Below are 16,068 nucleotides of genomic sequence, written 5' to 3' on the forward strand. Positions count from 1 at the left end.
GGTCCTGAATTCCTTTCAACTGACACTTGAAAGCCTCCCACATGTCAGATGTTGATTTGCCCTCAAACATCCGCCCCCAATCTATGTTCTTCAGTTCCCGCCTAATATTGTTATAATTAGCCTTCCCCCAATTTAGCACATTCATCCTCGGACCACTCTTATCCTTGTCCACCAGTACTCTAAAACTTACTGAATTGTGGTCACTGTTAGCGAAATGCTCCCCTACAGAAACATCTACCACCTGGCCGGGCTCATTCCCCAATACCAGGTCCAGTACCGCCCCTTCCCTAGTTGGACTGTCTACATATTGTTTTCAGAAGCCCTCCTGGATGCTCCTTACAAACTCCGCCCCGTCTAAGCCCCTGGCACTAAGTGAGTCCCAGTCAATATTGGGGAAGTTGAAGTCTCCCATCACCATAACCCTGTTGTTTTTACTCTTTTCCAAAATCTGTCTACCTATCTGCTCCTCTATCTCCCGCTGGCTGTTGGGAGGCCTGTAGTAAACCCCCAACATTGTGACTGCACCCTTCTTATTCCTGATCTCTACCCATATAGCCTCACTGCCCTCTGAGGTGTCCTCCCGCAGTACAGCTGTGATATTCTCCCTAACCAGTAGCGCAACTCCGCCTCCCCTTTTACATCCCCCTCTATCCCGCCTGAAACATCTAAATCCTGGAACGTTTAGCTGCCAATCCTGCCCTTCCCTCAACCAGGTCGCTGTAATGGCAACAACATCATAGTTCCAAGTACTAATCCAAGCTCTAAGTTCATCTGCCTTACCCGTAATACTTCTTGCATTAAAACATATGCACTTCAGGCCACCAGACCCGCTGTGTTCAGCAACTTTTCCCTGTCTGCTCTGCCTCAGAGCTCCACTGTCCCTATTCCCTCGTTCTCCCTCAATGCTCTCACCTTCTGACCTATTGCTCCCGTGCCCACCCCCCTGCCATACTCGTTTAAACCCTCCCGTGTGACACTAGCAAACCTCGCGGCCAGGATATTTATGCCTCTCCGGTTTAGATGCAACCCGTCCTTCTTATATAGGTCACACCTGCCCCGGAAGAGCTCCCAGTGGTCCAGATAACGGAAACCCACCCTCCTACACCAGCTGTTTAGCCACGTGTTTAGCTGCTCTATCTTCCTATTTCTAGCCTCACTGGCACGTGGCACATGGAGTAATCCCGAGATTACAACCCTAGAGGTCCTGTCTTTTAACTTTCTGCCTAGCTCCCTGAACTCCTGCTGCAGGACCTCATGCCCCTTCCTGCCTATGTCGTTAGTACCAATATGTACAACGACCTCTGCCTGTTTGCCCTCCCCCTTCAGGATGCCCTCTACCCATTCGGAGACATCCTGGACCCTGGCACCAGGGAGGCAACATACCATCCTGGAGTCTCTTTCACGTCCACAGAAGCGCCTATCTGTTCCCCTGACTTTCGAGTCCCCTATTACTATTGCTCTTCTGCGCTTTGACCCTGCCTTCTGAACATCAGAGCCAGCCGTGGTGCCATTGCTCTGGCTGCTGCTGTTTTCCCCTGATAGGCTATCCCCCCCGACAGTATCCAAAGGGGTATACCTGTTTGAGAGGGGGACAACCACAGGGGATTCCTGCACTGACTGCCTGCCCTTTCTGGTGGTCACCCATTTCTCTGGGTCTTCTCTAGGTTAAGGGGTTGTGGGGATAGGGTGAAGTGCTCTTTAAGACGGCCAGTGCAGACCCGATGTGTGATTGGCCTCCTTCTGCACTGTATGGATTTTATGATTCCTGCGGCACATGATGTCCGTCATCTCCAAAGACCAATGATGCCTGTACACCTTGGGCCATCACTGGTGTCCACCTCTGGGTTCCTCCTCGACCTGATAGGTGGCCAGATCTTCAGGGTGTGCGGTGGCCTCCTGCACATGGTTTGACGCCTCCATTGTACGTCGCGCTGTTCCCGGCTTCTCCGGCGCCTGGCCGCTTCGGCTGCCTCCAGCACTGCATTTTCTTTGATTCCATTCATGGATTTAAGGTTATTAAAAAATCAGATAGATTGCTAAACACTTCCAGTAATTATTAAATATGCACAATGAAAGTCAATCAACTGCTCTTCAATGAGCTTCTGTGATCACCTGTCCTGCATATGAAGCAATAAAACAGTGAAGATATAGTTAGCTGCTGTTTTATTGTGGTATGTGAAGCACATGTACTCAACACTCAAGATCTTGTTTGGTTTGAAGTACACAAAGATTGTCAGAGTCCTGTGCATCTGCAAATTATGTTCCTTTTCCAACTGCAGCTCCCTGAAGCATATGAACTCAGGTAATGGTAGCTTTATACACCCTCTGGCCGCTGAGGCTGGCATAGACCATAAACCTCCATTTCGTCCCAGAATTCTCCTCCTTTCCAACTGACAACCTGAAATACACAAGGTAAAATGGATACTTAAAGCAAATGTGAATTCTAGCCATAGAATCATCCTATCGATGTTCAAGATAAACAACTTTAAATGCGGAGCCAGGAAAAAGGATGCTTGAGGGTGGGAAGGGGATTAACTCCATGGAGGAGGCTGTGAAAAGGCTGCTGCATAATTGATTTACACCTACTTATTTTTTTTTTTTCAAATCCCCCAGGCACACAACACTCGACATGTCATAACTAAAGAAACATGTGCACGGAAATGTGAATAAAGACTAGGCCAAAAGCCTTTTCTTGAACTCTGCTCACTCAGCAATTCTGCTGGAAAATACATGAGTTAGTTGGCAAACAGATCCTGAGAACAGTGGGAAAGATTTTCATAACTAATATCCAAAATGGCAATAATGATGTTACTTCAGGTAAATGAGTCTCGTATCATGAAGACTTAAAGGCTCCTCAGGCTAAATTCTGAATAGCTCTTTAGCAGTAATACTGCAACAGACAAAACAATAAGTTTGTATCTTTCGGGACTACAACCATTGGATCCTGCCCCCTTCCACTGCAAATTCATCTCAGCCCTGAACAGATGTCCTTAACCTTGGCACCAGACAGGCAACAGAGCTGCCTGGACTCACACTCTTAATTGCTGAGAACAGTATCTATCCCCTGATTATGCTGTCTCCTTTAACTACCATATTCCTCTTTACTCCCTCACTTGAATGAAATCCTTCACCATGGTGACATGACAGTTCGTCTTTCCAGCTTGCAGTCCTTCTCCTCAAAACAAAAGAAGATGAACTATTTTACATGACTCCTTCACCCCAACTATCCCTTTACAGATATATAAAGAGTTGTAAGAGTAACACAAGTTACAAAATCTATCTCATACTCTAATGTTCTTGGTCAGTACACAGACCATGTAAACAATAAGCGAACTCTGGTCAAATACACCACACTCTGAAACCAAGTGACAGATGCCATCTAAAACAAATTCTGAGGATTTGTCATCAATTCCAAGCCAGGAAGGTGGGTGACTTGGAGGAGCACTTCTGGGTGGTGGTGTTCGCATGTGTGAATTGCCCTTTCCCTTCTAGATGGTAGTGGTTGTTGCTTTAGAAGGCGCTGTTTAAGAAAGCTTTGCGAGTTCCTGCAGTAACCTTGTAGATGCTGCCTTTGTGCGCCAGTGATGGGAAGTGAATGTTTGTTGATGGTGTACCAATCAAGCGTGTTGTTTTGTCCTGGATGGTGTTGAGGTTTATGGGTGTTGTTGGAGCTGCGCTCATCCAGGCACGTGAAGAGTATTCCATCACACACCTGACTTGTGCCTTGTAGATTGTGGACAGAATTTGGGAAGTCAGGACATGAGTTATCCACTGCAGAATTCTTGACCTTTAATCTGCTCTTGTAGCCTCAGTATTTATATGGCTGGTCCAATTCAGTTTCTGGTCAATGGTAACCCCTAGGATGTTGATCGGAGGGAGATTCAGGGATGGAATGTCAATGGTGGATTCTCTCTTGTTGGAGAAACTCATTACCTGGCACTTGTGAGGCACATATGTTACATGCCTTGTCAGGCCAATCCTGGATATTGTCCAGGTCTGGCTGTATTTGGGCATGGACTGCTTCAGTACCTGAAGAGTAACAAATGGTGCTGAATACAGTATAATGATCAGTGAAAATCCCCACTTCTCAGTTTAGGATGGAAGGAAGTTCATTGATGAAGCAGTTTAAGATGGTTGGGCCTAGGACACTACCTTGATTAACAAATTGATCAATTAGTTAAAACTTTTATACAGATAGAGTAATAGAAAATTGCGCTCAATTAGCTTGGAAACAAGGAAGGAAAGTCACCAACGTCTGGAGACGGAAACAAGTAGAAAAAAAAGCACATCTTTGCCCCTCTGTCTCAAATTACAATCTGAACCAAATTCCCAACTCCTTACTCAATCTGCACCTCACTCTGGTGTCCACGATTCCCTTTCTGCCTAACTGCGAATTTCAGTAATAACGATGAAACTACCAAATGTTTGTAAAAACCCATCTGGTCACTCATAACCTTCAGGAAAGGAAATCTGGCTGTTCTGGTCTGGTCTTTATATGTGTTTTTAAACACAGCAATGCTGTTGACTCTTTACTGCCCTCTGAAATGTCCTGGCAAACCACTTAATTGTGTCAAACTGAAACAGAAAAGTTGCAATTCAATAAGGTGACACACCACCATCTTCTCAAGGACAATTATGGATTGGCAGTAAATGCCGGTCTTCCCAGCGATGCTCACATCGAACAAACTATGACAACAACAAAAATCATAATTTGATTTCAGTGGGAAAGCCATTGACCAGAAACTGAACTGGGCCAGACATATAAATTCATATACAATTAGTAAAATAATTTGTACTGGTTTATCCTTTTCCAACACATACCTTTTCAATTACATTGGCCACCTCATCATTTCCTGTGTACATTGTGTCTAAGACAAGGAGTTTTGTGGCATTTGGGTCGTCATTCACTGCAATCCCCAGCAATATGTATGCCTTAGGTTCAGAAACTGTTTTCATTCAGTAACAGCATCAAGAAAAAGTAAGAATATCAGTAGTTAAGGAATCAACATATAAATTTCACCAAATCACATCATGAGGTTCAACATGCTTTCTGCAGTTTGGTAATAAACTTAACTTTCAAAACTCATACTAAAATTAATCATAAGCTAGTACTTTGAATTTTCTTCAAAACACTTGTCTTTTTTATATCAAGGTTGGCACGGTAGCACAGTGGTTAGCACTGTTGCTTCACAGCGGCAGGGTCCCAGGTTCGATTCCTGGTTTGGGTCACTATCTGTGCGGAGTCTGCACATTCTCCCCGTGTCTGCTTGGGTTTCCTTCGGGTGCTCCGGTTTCCTCCCACAAGTCCCGAAAGACGTGCTGCTAGATGAATTGGACATTCTGAATTCTCCCTCAGTATACTCGCACAGACACCGGAGTGTGGCAACTAGGGTATTTTCACAGTAACTTCATTGTAGTGTTAATGTAAGCTACTTGTGACAATAATAATAAAGATTAAATAAAAGATTGGTTCCTATTTTTGAGGTGACTGAACATCACTATTAGAAAAGTGTCGAAATTCACTGATTCTCTAAAGCAACTACTGGTTATTTTTATGTGAAGAGTCATTTGAAATTTATTCAATTTATATAGCACATAATAAAATAACTTCCTCAAATTGCACAGTTTATCAAAACAGTTTCATGCAAAAAAATGTTTAGAAGTTAAAGAAAAATAAATAATGAAATCACCAACTTACAAATCATAACTGGACTTCCTTGTTCTTCGAAATGAGCACTAATATGCATTGGTTGCTCACCACTTGTCCTGTAAAAATCAAAAGTATTTAATTTGCTTTCTAGTCTTTATTATTTTGGGTAAAGAGCAACAGTTGGGAGGGATGAAGTGACAGATCTCAACTTGGGAGCTGGGAGAAAGTGCCTATTGGGAGGGACAGAATGAGAGATTAGAGTTTGGGGAGTCAAGGTCATCAAATGAGGCAGAAGAGAGGCTGAAAGCTCTTCTGTTCTTATTAGCCTCACTTGATCACCCTTTTACCGGCTTGGGTCACTGTGCGGAGTCTGAAAGTTCTCCCCGTGTCTGCGTGGGTTTCCTCCGGGTGCTCCAGTTTCCTCCCACAAGTCACGTAAAGTAATTTGGACATTCTGAATTCTCCCTCTGTGTATCCGAACAGGCGCTGGAATGTGGCGACTAGGGGCTTTTCACAGTAACTTCATTGCAGTGTTAATGTAAGCCTACTTGTGACAATAAAGATCATTATTATATTATTATTATCGGTAAACGCGAGCCTTTTGATATTAACGGAGAAGCTTTGGCCCAATATGCAGAGCACATGCGTTATTTCTTTTGGGCTAGTAACATTGTGGGAGATGAGAAGCAGAAAGCAATCCTCCTGACAGCTTGCGGGACCCCAAAATTCAGCAGAATAAAAAACTTAACTTACCCAGAGGCCCCGACTCAAAATCTTTTGATGAGCTCATAGACTTAGTGCAAAATCATTATGACCCGAAGTCATCAATCATCCTCCAAGATGCCGTTTTAATATGGCAGGGGGCACCCAGGGGAACCTGTCATGGAATTCATCAGTAGGTTGCAGAAATTGGTAGAATACTACAAAATTGGTGTATTCCTGTCCAAGATGCTATGCGATAGATTGATGTGTGGAATAAATAATGATAGTACTCAAAAGAAGTTACTGGTGGAGCCTGATCTACTTCTGAGAAAGGCCATTGAGATTGCCCTGTCTCTGAAGAATGCAGAGAAAGGGGCTCAGAAATTAAAGGGGGCATTGGACAGTAGCGTCCTCAGATTGAGGGGAGGGCCTCACACAAAAAAGCCCATACCTCAGATGAAGGAACCTATGGGAGTTGCCGATTGCCTAATCAAATATTCACAGGGTCTCCCCATCAGTTGAGGAAACCACATGATAACCCGAAGTATGCCAGAGAAAGCACTCCGGAGGGATGCAATTGCCAGCTAATGGACTACTGTAAGCACTGCAGACGGACAAACACAGGGGACAGTGGAGCTAGATTAGCCACCTACACGGAAAACCTTTATGGAACAGTCACCCAAACTGCTACTCATTGCTGTGCGAGGTCAGGGACCACGTCTTATGGGCAGAGGTTGACGCCAGCAGATCGGACTAGATTGGCTGGAAATTTTCAGATAGGGCATTGGAGGACTTTACAAAATTATTAGTAAACACCCTGAAGTTTTCCAAGAGGGGCTTTGAAATGTAAAAGGAATCAGAGATAGAATCTATTTTTATCCTAATGCCATGCCAAAGTACTTCAGTAAGAAGTTTTACAACACCAGGTTAAAGTCCAACAGGTTTGTTTCGATGTCACATCGAAACAAACCTGTTGGACTTTAACCTGGTGTTGTAAAACTTCTTACTGTGCTCACCCCAGTCCAACGCCGGCATCTCCACATCAAAATACTTCAGGGCATGAACGGTTCGGTTCCATACATGCTGCTAGAGAAAGTAGGAACTACGCTTGGGTGTCTGGAGGGTTTAGGAATAATAAAACCCGTGCAATTTGCCGAGTGGGCCGCACCCGTCATTTCCATCCTCAAACCGATAAATTGGTCCGCTTGTGTGGGTATTATTAATTCACAGTTAACCGGGTCTCAAAATTGGACAGAAACCCCATGCCATGTATAGAGGACTTATACGACAAAATAGCAGATGGCCAGACTTTCACAAAACTAGACATGACCCTCACCTACCTCCAGCTCGAACTTGAAAAAGCCTCCCATAAATATATCACGATTAACACCCATAAGGGCCTGTACGAGTATACACACCTACCCTTTGGTGGCTCATCGACATGCACCATGCTCTAGGGATTACCCAAGGTACAAAGATGACGTTCTGATTACAGGGACTACAGAGCAGGAGCACCTAGCAAACCTAAGTGAAGTCTTGCAGCGATTTCTTTTCCAGGCAAGTGAAGTAACCAACCTAGGATACTGGGTTACAAAAAAGGCCTACACTCCATGGAAGGCAATGTCAAAGACATGAGGGAAAGGCCTAGCCGATGAGATGCCACATAATTGAAATCTTTCCTGGGACTAGTCAATTAATATGGGAAGCTCATCCCAAACTTGGCATCCTTGCAGTTGGCATTATATCTGCTATTGAAGAAATACCAGAAATGGTCTTGGGAGGCGCCACAAGAAGAGGCCCTTGAAAGAGTAAAACAGCAGCGACTATCATCTTATTTACTGGCTCATTACGATCCCAAGAAGGAGCTATTAACAACGTGTGACGCCTCTCCTTATGGAGTCAGGGCGGCACTCTCGCATCGTTGGGAAGATGGCCCAGAAAGACTTATGCTCTATGCATCCTGGATTCTTTCAGATGCAGAGTGGTGCTACTCACAGATTGAGAAGAAAGGCTTGACGGCCATATTTGGCGTATAGAAATGTCATCAGTGCGCCTATGGCAGGTATTTTGTGACAGTGACAGACCACAAGCCTTTATTGGGCCTTTTTAAAGAAGATAGGGCAATCCCCGGCCTCTGCCTGGTTAGTGTGTTGGGTCTTGTTATTGGCAGCCTACAAATAAGCCTTAGAACATTTCTCTGGATTATGAATAGCCAATATTGTGCCTTGAGTCACCTCCTGCTGCCGACAAGCCTGGCTCTTTTGTCTGCATTTGAAGAGATCATGGTGACCTTGAATTTCTTTTGTTTAAATGTATTTAATTACAAACATGTATCAAAACAGGTTACAGCAAATAAACACCCCGGGAAACATACTTCCCAACAATCAACTATACAGTCTGTACAGATTTTTCCCCTTTTTCACACACCCCCCTCCCCTGCGACGATCAGCCCCTCAAACACGGTCACAAACACCCCCCACCTTTCCTCAAACCCCCCTGAAGTGTTAGCCATTTAGCTGCTGTTGTATAAAGAGTTAAAAGTTCTGCCCCTTCTCACAAGCATCTTTATTTGCCTTTAACACAACCCTGTACAAAACTCTACCATCACATCACATGCCCCAAAAGACCACCTGATGCTTCTTTACATATCAGTGTCAATTACTGGATACTTAACATAAATGAGACATTTAATTGGAATGTCTCTTAACCCATTCCTTAACAGTCTCCCCTTCCTTGGAGAAAAAAAAAAATTGGTGAAAACAAAATTACAAGAAACTCCAAACACACGCAATTTCCCCCCCTTTTTTTTCAGTGTTGGAAGGAAAAAAAACAATGTCACAGAAACAGGTGCCCTTCATTAACAATATCCAAACGTTTCTGTGAACTAGCCCCTCTTTTCGTAAAACAGCCGGACAATTGATAGTTACTGTCGACCCATTTAATTTTTGCTATCTCCCCTCCGTCCAATATCTGCTTCAAACTTGCGATGTCTATCCTTAACCTTTTCTCATTGACACTTTTTGTAGAGTGCACATTTTCCCACAGGAATTTATTGTCAATGTGACACTCAATGGGCATGTTATCCAAATCCCCTAATTGCTGACCCCTGCCCACACCTCTCACAATCATCTGCTACCCCCTGAAAGAACCCACTCATATGCACCCTGTGCACCACCTTAAACTGTATCAGGCTCATCCTTGCACAAGTGGAGGTCCCATTTACCCTACGCAGTGCCTCACTCCACACTCCCCAATTGATCTCCCCTCCCAAATCCACTTCCCATTTCTCCTTGATTATCACCACCCACTTGCCTCCCTGCTCCCCCAGCCACTTGTAAATATCCCAAATTCTTTCCTCCCCTTCCACATCCGGAAGCAGCAGTCGCTCCAGCAGGATGATTCCCGGCAACCTCGGGAACCCCCTCCAGACCTTTCGCGCAAAGTCCCTAACCTGCAGATACCCGAACTCACTCCCCCTCGGCAGCTCTACCCTCTCCCTCAGCTCCTCCAGACTGGTGAACCCTTCCTCCACATACAGATCACTCACCTTGACCAGCCGCACTTCCTTCCACCTCCTGTAAACACTATCCATCCCGCCCGGGTCAAACCCATGATTCTCGCACAGCGGCATTAACACCAATATCCGTTCCACCCTAAAATGCCTCCTCAACTAATTCCATATCTTCACTGTGGATTGCACCATCAGACTCCTTGAATTCCTACTCGGAGCCATTGGCAACGCTGCCATCACCATACCCCTCAAACTAGACCTCTTACAAGATTCCTCCTCCATCCTAACCCACTCTACCCCTTCTCCTTCCCACCACCGCCGCAACTTGTCCACATTCGCCACCCAATAATAATGAAGCAAGTTCGGCAATGCCAACCCCTCCCTACTGCCTCTGCCTTTGTAGCAGGGTCCTCCCCAACCTTGGCACCTTCCCCGCCCATACAAAGTCAGAAATGATCGTGTCCACTTTCCGAAAAAAGGCTTTTGGTATAAAGATCGGGAGAGCGTGAAAGATAAACAATTTGGGTGCACCTACCCAACCCCCCCTCCGCACTACTCCAACCCCTCCCTCCACCCCACCAAACCCCATCCTCACCCACAACTGGGTGCCACCAGCCGGCGGGGCATGACGAGGCACATCCAAGGGCAATGTCCACTCAGCGCCCGCTCTTTTTAAACCTCGGCTCTGACTCTCATCTCCCGCTCTTTTTAAACCTCGGCTAGTCCTAATTACACAATAAACTAATTGTACAATACACAGTACAAGGTGGCCTGTTCCCTTGGATAAAAGCAAATTACTGCGGATGCTGGAATCTGAAACCAAAAAGAAACTGCTGGAAAATCTCAGCAGGTCTGACAGAATCTGTAGCTACATATCTGCATCTACAGATGCTGCCAGACCTGCTGAGATTTTCCAGCATTTCCTTTTGGCATGTTCCCTTGTTGGTTCCTCAACGTTTTGGTTCAGAAACCATCCCATATGTCCTCCAGGAATTCCTCCTCTATTGTACTATGACTAATTTGATTCACCCAATCTATTTGCAGATTAAATTCACCTATAATCACAGATGTTCCTTTATCACGTTTATCTCTGATGCTAGTCGCAACATTACCACTTCTGTTTGGTGGTCTGTATACAACCCGCATGAATGATTTTATGCCCCTTGGTGTTTCTTAAATCAACCCATACAGATCCCACATCATCTGTGCACATATCGTTTCCTCAATATTTTCTTTACTCCACCATCTTTTTCTTTCTGTCTGTCTTTCCTAAAAACCGAATAGCCCTCAATGTTTAGTTCCCATCCTTGGTCACATTGGTGCCAGATCTTTGAAATCCCAACTATATTATACCCCTTTACAGCTATCTGCGCAACTATTAATCCATTTTATTTTGAATGCTCTGAGCGTTCAAGTACAAAATCTTAACATTTCTTGTCAAGTTCCTATTGTTTTTTATTGTGACCTTTTCAGATTCTGGCCCTTGATTTCTCTGCCTATCACTTTCCTTATTCTCCTTGCTGACTTTTTCTCTTATTCTTGATTCCCCCTGCCCTGAATCCTTACATAGGTTCCCATCCCCCTGCCATATTAGTTTAAACCCTCCCCAACCACTCTAGCAAGTACTCCCCGAAAGACATCAGGCCTGGTCCTGCCCAAGTGTAACCCGTCCAGTTGGTACAGGTACCAATTCCCCCAGAACCGGTCCCAATGCCCCAGGAACCTGAAACCCTCCTCTTCACACCATCTTTTCAGACACGTTATACATCCTATATATTCTGCTGTTTCTCTCTGACTAGCATGTGGCACTGGTAGCAATCCTGAGGTAAATACCTTTGAGGTCATACTTTTCATCTTGCTTCCTGGCTCCTTTTTCTACTTTTAGGACCTTATCCCTTTGTTAAACCTAGTCGTTTGTACCAATGTGTACCACAACAACTGATTGTTCACCCTCCCCCTTCAGAATATCCTGGAACCACTCTGAGACATTCTTGACCCTAGCACCAGGGAGGCAATATACCATCCTGGAGTCTCTTTTGCGGCCACAGAAACATCTATCTATTCCCCTCACAATTGAATCTCCTTTGACTATTGAATTCCATGCTTTTTGCACTTCCCCTGTGCAGCAGAGCCATCTGTGGTGTTACAAATTTGGCTCCTGCTGTTATCCCCTGAGAGGCCATTCCCCCCAAACAGTAGCCAAAATGGTATATCTGTTTTGCAGGGGAATGACCACAGGAGATTCCTGCACTGCCTGCCTCGTCCTCTTGCTCTCTGATGGTCCTTCCTGCTGATGGAGTCTGAGCCTGCAGTGTGACCATATCTCTATAAGTGCTATCCGCAATTCTCTCCGCCTCGTGGATGCTCCACAATCTTCCCAGATTCCACCCCAGCTCCGAAACTTGGGCTTCCAGGAGCTGCAGCAGGAGACACATGCTAGTCCAGAGAACTGGAAACATTCCTGTTCTCCCATATGGAGCAAGAAGAGCAGACCTTGGAGCTCGCCTGTCAAGTTAAATTAATCCTTTTAATATCAAACAATATTATATTATTAGAGAATTTTTTCTTACAAACAATAAATCACAGAATGATATCTTAAGAGTTATAAACAATAGTAGTAAGTACCTAACCAACTGTAGGTTTCCTTAGCAGGTGTAAACTTGTAATCCGCTCTTTCTTGCAATCTTTTACCCACTTGGTTCTGCTCTTAGATTCACTTTTTCTTTACTCCTTTACCCTCCCAGGTTTGTTGCCTAACTGTTACCTTATTCAGTTATTTAAGTTTCAGCTATTTAAAGACGGTCCCTAATATCAGTTACTCACCAACCAACCAGCTTGCCGCTTTCCTGTAACCTCACTCCTGGATTTTTCAAACTCAGTGCACTGTCTCAACAGTGGCCGCAGGTCGGGAGCTCTCCACTGCCTGAAGGCGAGTGGGGGACCCGAGGGTCCTCACGCTCCACTTCTACGTGCCGTGGGAGGAACGGTAGCACAGTGGTTAGCACTGTTGCTTCACAGTGCCAGGGCCCCGGGTTCGATTCCCGGCTTGGGTCAGTGTCTGTGCGGAGTCTGCATGCTCTCCCCGTGTCTGCGTGGGTTTCCTCCGGGTGCTGCGGTATCCTTCCACAAGTCCCGAATGACGTGGTAATTTGGACATTCTGAATTCTCCCTCTGTGTACCCGAACAGGCGCCGGAATGTGGCGACGAGGTGCTTTTCACAGTGACTTCATTGCAGTGTTAATGTAAGCCTACTTGGGACAATAAAGATTTTTTTTTTTTAAATTAAAGATTGACCCTTGGTGGTCCGATGCTCTCCGCTGCCTGAAGGTGAGTGAGGACCCCGAGCCTCACACTTCTTTTAACTTCGACCCCCGGGAGATTGTCACTCGCATCTCCGGTGCTCCACGCTGCCTGATGGTGACCTGGTCATCTGGATACCTAACAGTTTTCTGAACTCAACATCTTGTTTCCTTCTTTTTGCTGCATTTTTTCCTCTTTTATTTTCTTTTGGACAGCAGCGACTCACGATCATACCATTCACACCTCCTCTGGACATCTTTTTTGTTTCTTTACTTCTCCCGTTACCATTCCCTTTGGTTTTGCCCCAAGAATCCTCTCCAGCCCTCTATCCTATCGCAGACCTTCCCTTATGTTCTCTTTCCCACCCTCTGCCTTTCGCTTTCTCAAAACCTATTACATTTCTAACTTTTCCCAGTTCTGATGCAAGGCCATGGAGCTGAAACATTCCACAGTTGCTGCCAGACATGCTGAGTATTTCCAGCATTTCTGTTTTGATCCCAGCTTCATTAGCCTCTCTCATCTAACTGAAGTTTCTCATCTCTGGCAGAATTCTGGCAAGATTGAACTATTCGTGTCACGGATGAAATACAAGGGGCTGGATTCTCCCAAAATGAGACTGAGTGTTGACGCCGTTGTGAAAACGGTGGAGATTCATGATGGCGTCATCCGGTCCCCAGCTGCAGTGATTCAACCGCTCCCAAGGGGCTAGCACGGGCAGATCGTGAAACCCATTACGATATCAACGGACCGGCGGCCGATTCGTCCCGTCGTTGACGCGACGCCGCCGCTGCACATAAAGGATTCTCCCGCTCCCACGCACAAGCGTCGCAGGCAAGATGGCCGCAAGGAGGGTTGCGCCGCCATTCCGGGTCGCTGAACTAGAGACCCTCCTGGACTCCGTGGAGGAGAGGAGGCTGGTGCTGTACCCCGGGTCAGGACGGAGGTCAGCAGGCACCATTGTTCAGAGTGCCTGGGCAGAGATGGCAGCCGCCATCAGCGAGGTGGCCCGGACTGCAGACCAGTGCAGGAAAAAACTGCACGACCTCCTCAGGGCGGCCAGGGTGAGTACCCAGAACTGTGCCCCGGCACCAAGCACCCTACCCCCCACACGCATGTGACCTCCCCCCCCCCCCCCACCTTCCCCCACCCCACCCCCCCACCACCACCACCACCAGGGCGACGGTCACACCCCCATCCTGACCCACATGGCAGCACCCACCCATGCCAGCCGCAATGACCATGTGCCCTGGCCACTGATGCCATCAGATACCCAAACCCTGGGCTACATGTGTCGGACCCCCCCAGGACAAGACTGCGCACAACCGCCAGGAGCAGGAGAAGACTGGAGGGGGACCATCCAACCTGTGTCCCCTCACTGTGCCCGAGCAGAGGGCACTAGACATTGTCGGCGGGCCGGAGGAGAGGGAGTTCACCGACGCAGAGGTCCGCGGCGCGCCACGGAATGAGACCCCCTGCCTGGTTGCGGGTCCTCACTACAGATGTGTGGCCACCCCAACACCCCACACCCCAACCCCCCACACACACCCCCACATCCCACACCCCAACCCCTCATTCCACCCCACCCTCACCCCCACACCCTAACCCCCCTCACACCAGCCCTCACCATCTCACGCCTCACCCCCGTCCGCTGTCTAACCGTACATGCTGTCTCGTGTCTTACAAGACCAGCCAGAGATGGTCCCGGCCCATCTGGGGCCCCCCATCCCGAGGCAGTGCCAGGAACGGTGCCCCCCAGAAATCCTAGCAGCGACGGGGAGAGCAGCCAGAACACCAGCCCTCTGCCCGAGCTGACCCAGGAGATCAATACCCAGGAGACCACTCCCGAGCAGACCACTACCCAGGGAACCACTACCCAGCAGACCATTACCCAGGAGACCACTACCCAGCAGACCACTACCCAGGAGACCACTACCCAGGAGACCACTACCCAGCAGACCACTGCCCAGGGAACCACTACCCAGGGAACCACTACCCAGCAGACCATTACCCAGGAGACCCCTCCCCAGCAGACCACTGCCCAGGGAACCACTACGCAGCAGACCATTACCCAGGAGACCACTACCCAGCAGACCACTGCCCAGGGAACCACTACCCAGCAGACCACTATCCAGGGGACCAATACCCTGGGGATCACTACCCAGGGGACCACTACCCAGGGAACCAATACTCAGGAGATCACTACGCAGGGGACCCCAGGAGTTCTGGTCGGATGAGGACACAATCTTTCTGTCACTGCTATCTCCAACACCCTCCACCATCTCAGAGACTATCACTTCAGTTGGGCAATTTAGTGAAGAGGCTTCCGGGACACTCACAGTGCGCATCACACAGTTGTTCCGGTACAGCAGCTAGAGGCAGGAGCAGCCGAGGGGCCGGGCGGTCAGAGGGCAGCCCGGCCCCAGCAACCAGCTGCCGCCCAGACGGGTACCAGGCTCCTGGAAGATCCATTTCCACCCATAGTGCAGGTGCAGGCAGAGACTCAGGGACAAGAGGAGGAGAACGCAGTTTCCTTCCAGCACCTGCAGATGCAGGTGGAGGAGTCCTATCGCCTGCAGGAGCAGAGAATGGTGCCGGTCATGTGTGCCACCCAGGCCAAAACTGCACGGGTGGCGTCCAAAGTGGAGGCAATGGGGGCGACGGTGTCGGACTTGGGTCAGAGTGCACAAGGCCTGGGGCATTCCGTGCAGGAGGGGGCCATGGCCCAGGACAGGGTTGCCCACTGACAAGGAACCATGTGCCAGAGCCACCTGCAGATTGCAGCAGCGCTCCTCAGTGTGGCCCAGTCTCAGCATGTCATTGCTGAGAGCATCAGCGCCACTGCCCAGGTGCTGGCCAGCATCGCACAGTCCCAGAGGGAGGTAGCGCTCTCCCAGACGGAGATGGC

General features: G+C 47.6%; 1 protein-coding gene across 2 annotated transcripts in view; it reads right to left on the bottom strand.

The window, feature by feature from the left end:
- Nucleotides 1-2,146: 2,146 nt before the first annotated feature.
- The window catches only part of LOC140429987 (ufm1-specific protease 2-like), a 140,236-nt gene continuing 126,314 nt past the window's right edge, over nt 2,147-16,068 (bottom strand). For both annotated transcript variants that reach the window (XM_072517564.1, XM_072517563.1), the window contains 3 exons: nt 5,699-5,766; nt 4,822-4,946; nt 2,147-2,398 (listed from right to left, as the gene is read on the bottom strand). In XM_072517564.1, coding sequence (XP_072373665.1) covers nt 2,315-2,398; nt 4,822-4,946; nt 5,699-5,766 — 277 coding nt within the window. In that variant the 3' untranslated portion in view covers nt 2,147-2,314. The remainder of the gene's footprint in view (nt 2,399-4,821; nt 4,947-5,698; nt 5,767-16,068) is intronic.

The sequence above is a fragment of the Scyliorhinus torazame genome, chromosome 9 (genome assembly GCF_047496885.1).
Source record: "Scyliorhinus torazame isolate Kashiwa2021f chromosome 9, sScyTor2.1, whole genome shotgun sequence".
NCBI classification, from domain to species: domain Eukaryota; kingdom Metazoa; phylum Chordata; class Chondrichthyes; order Carcharhiniformes; family Scyliorhinidae; genus Scyliorhinus; species Scyliorhinus torazame.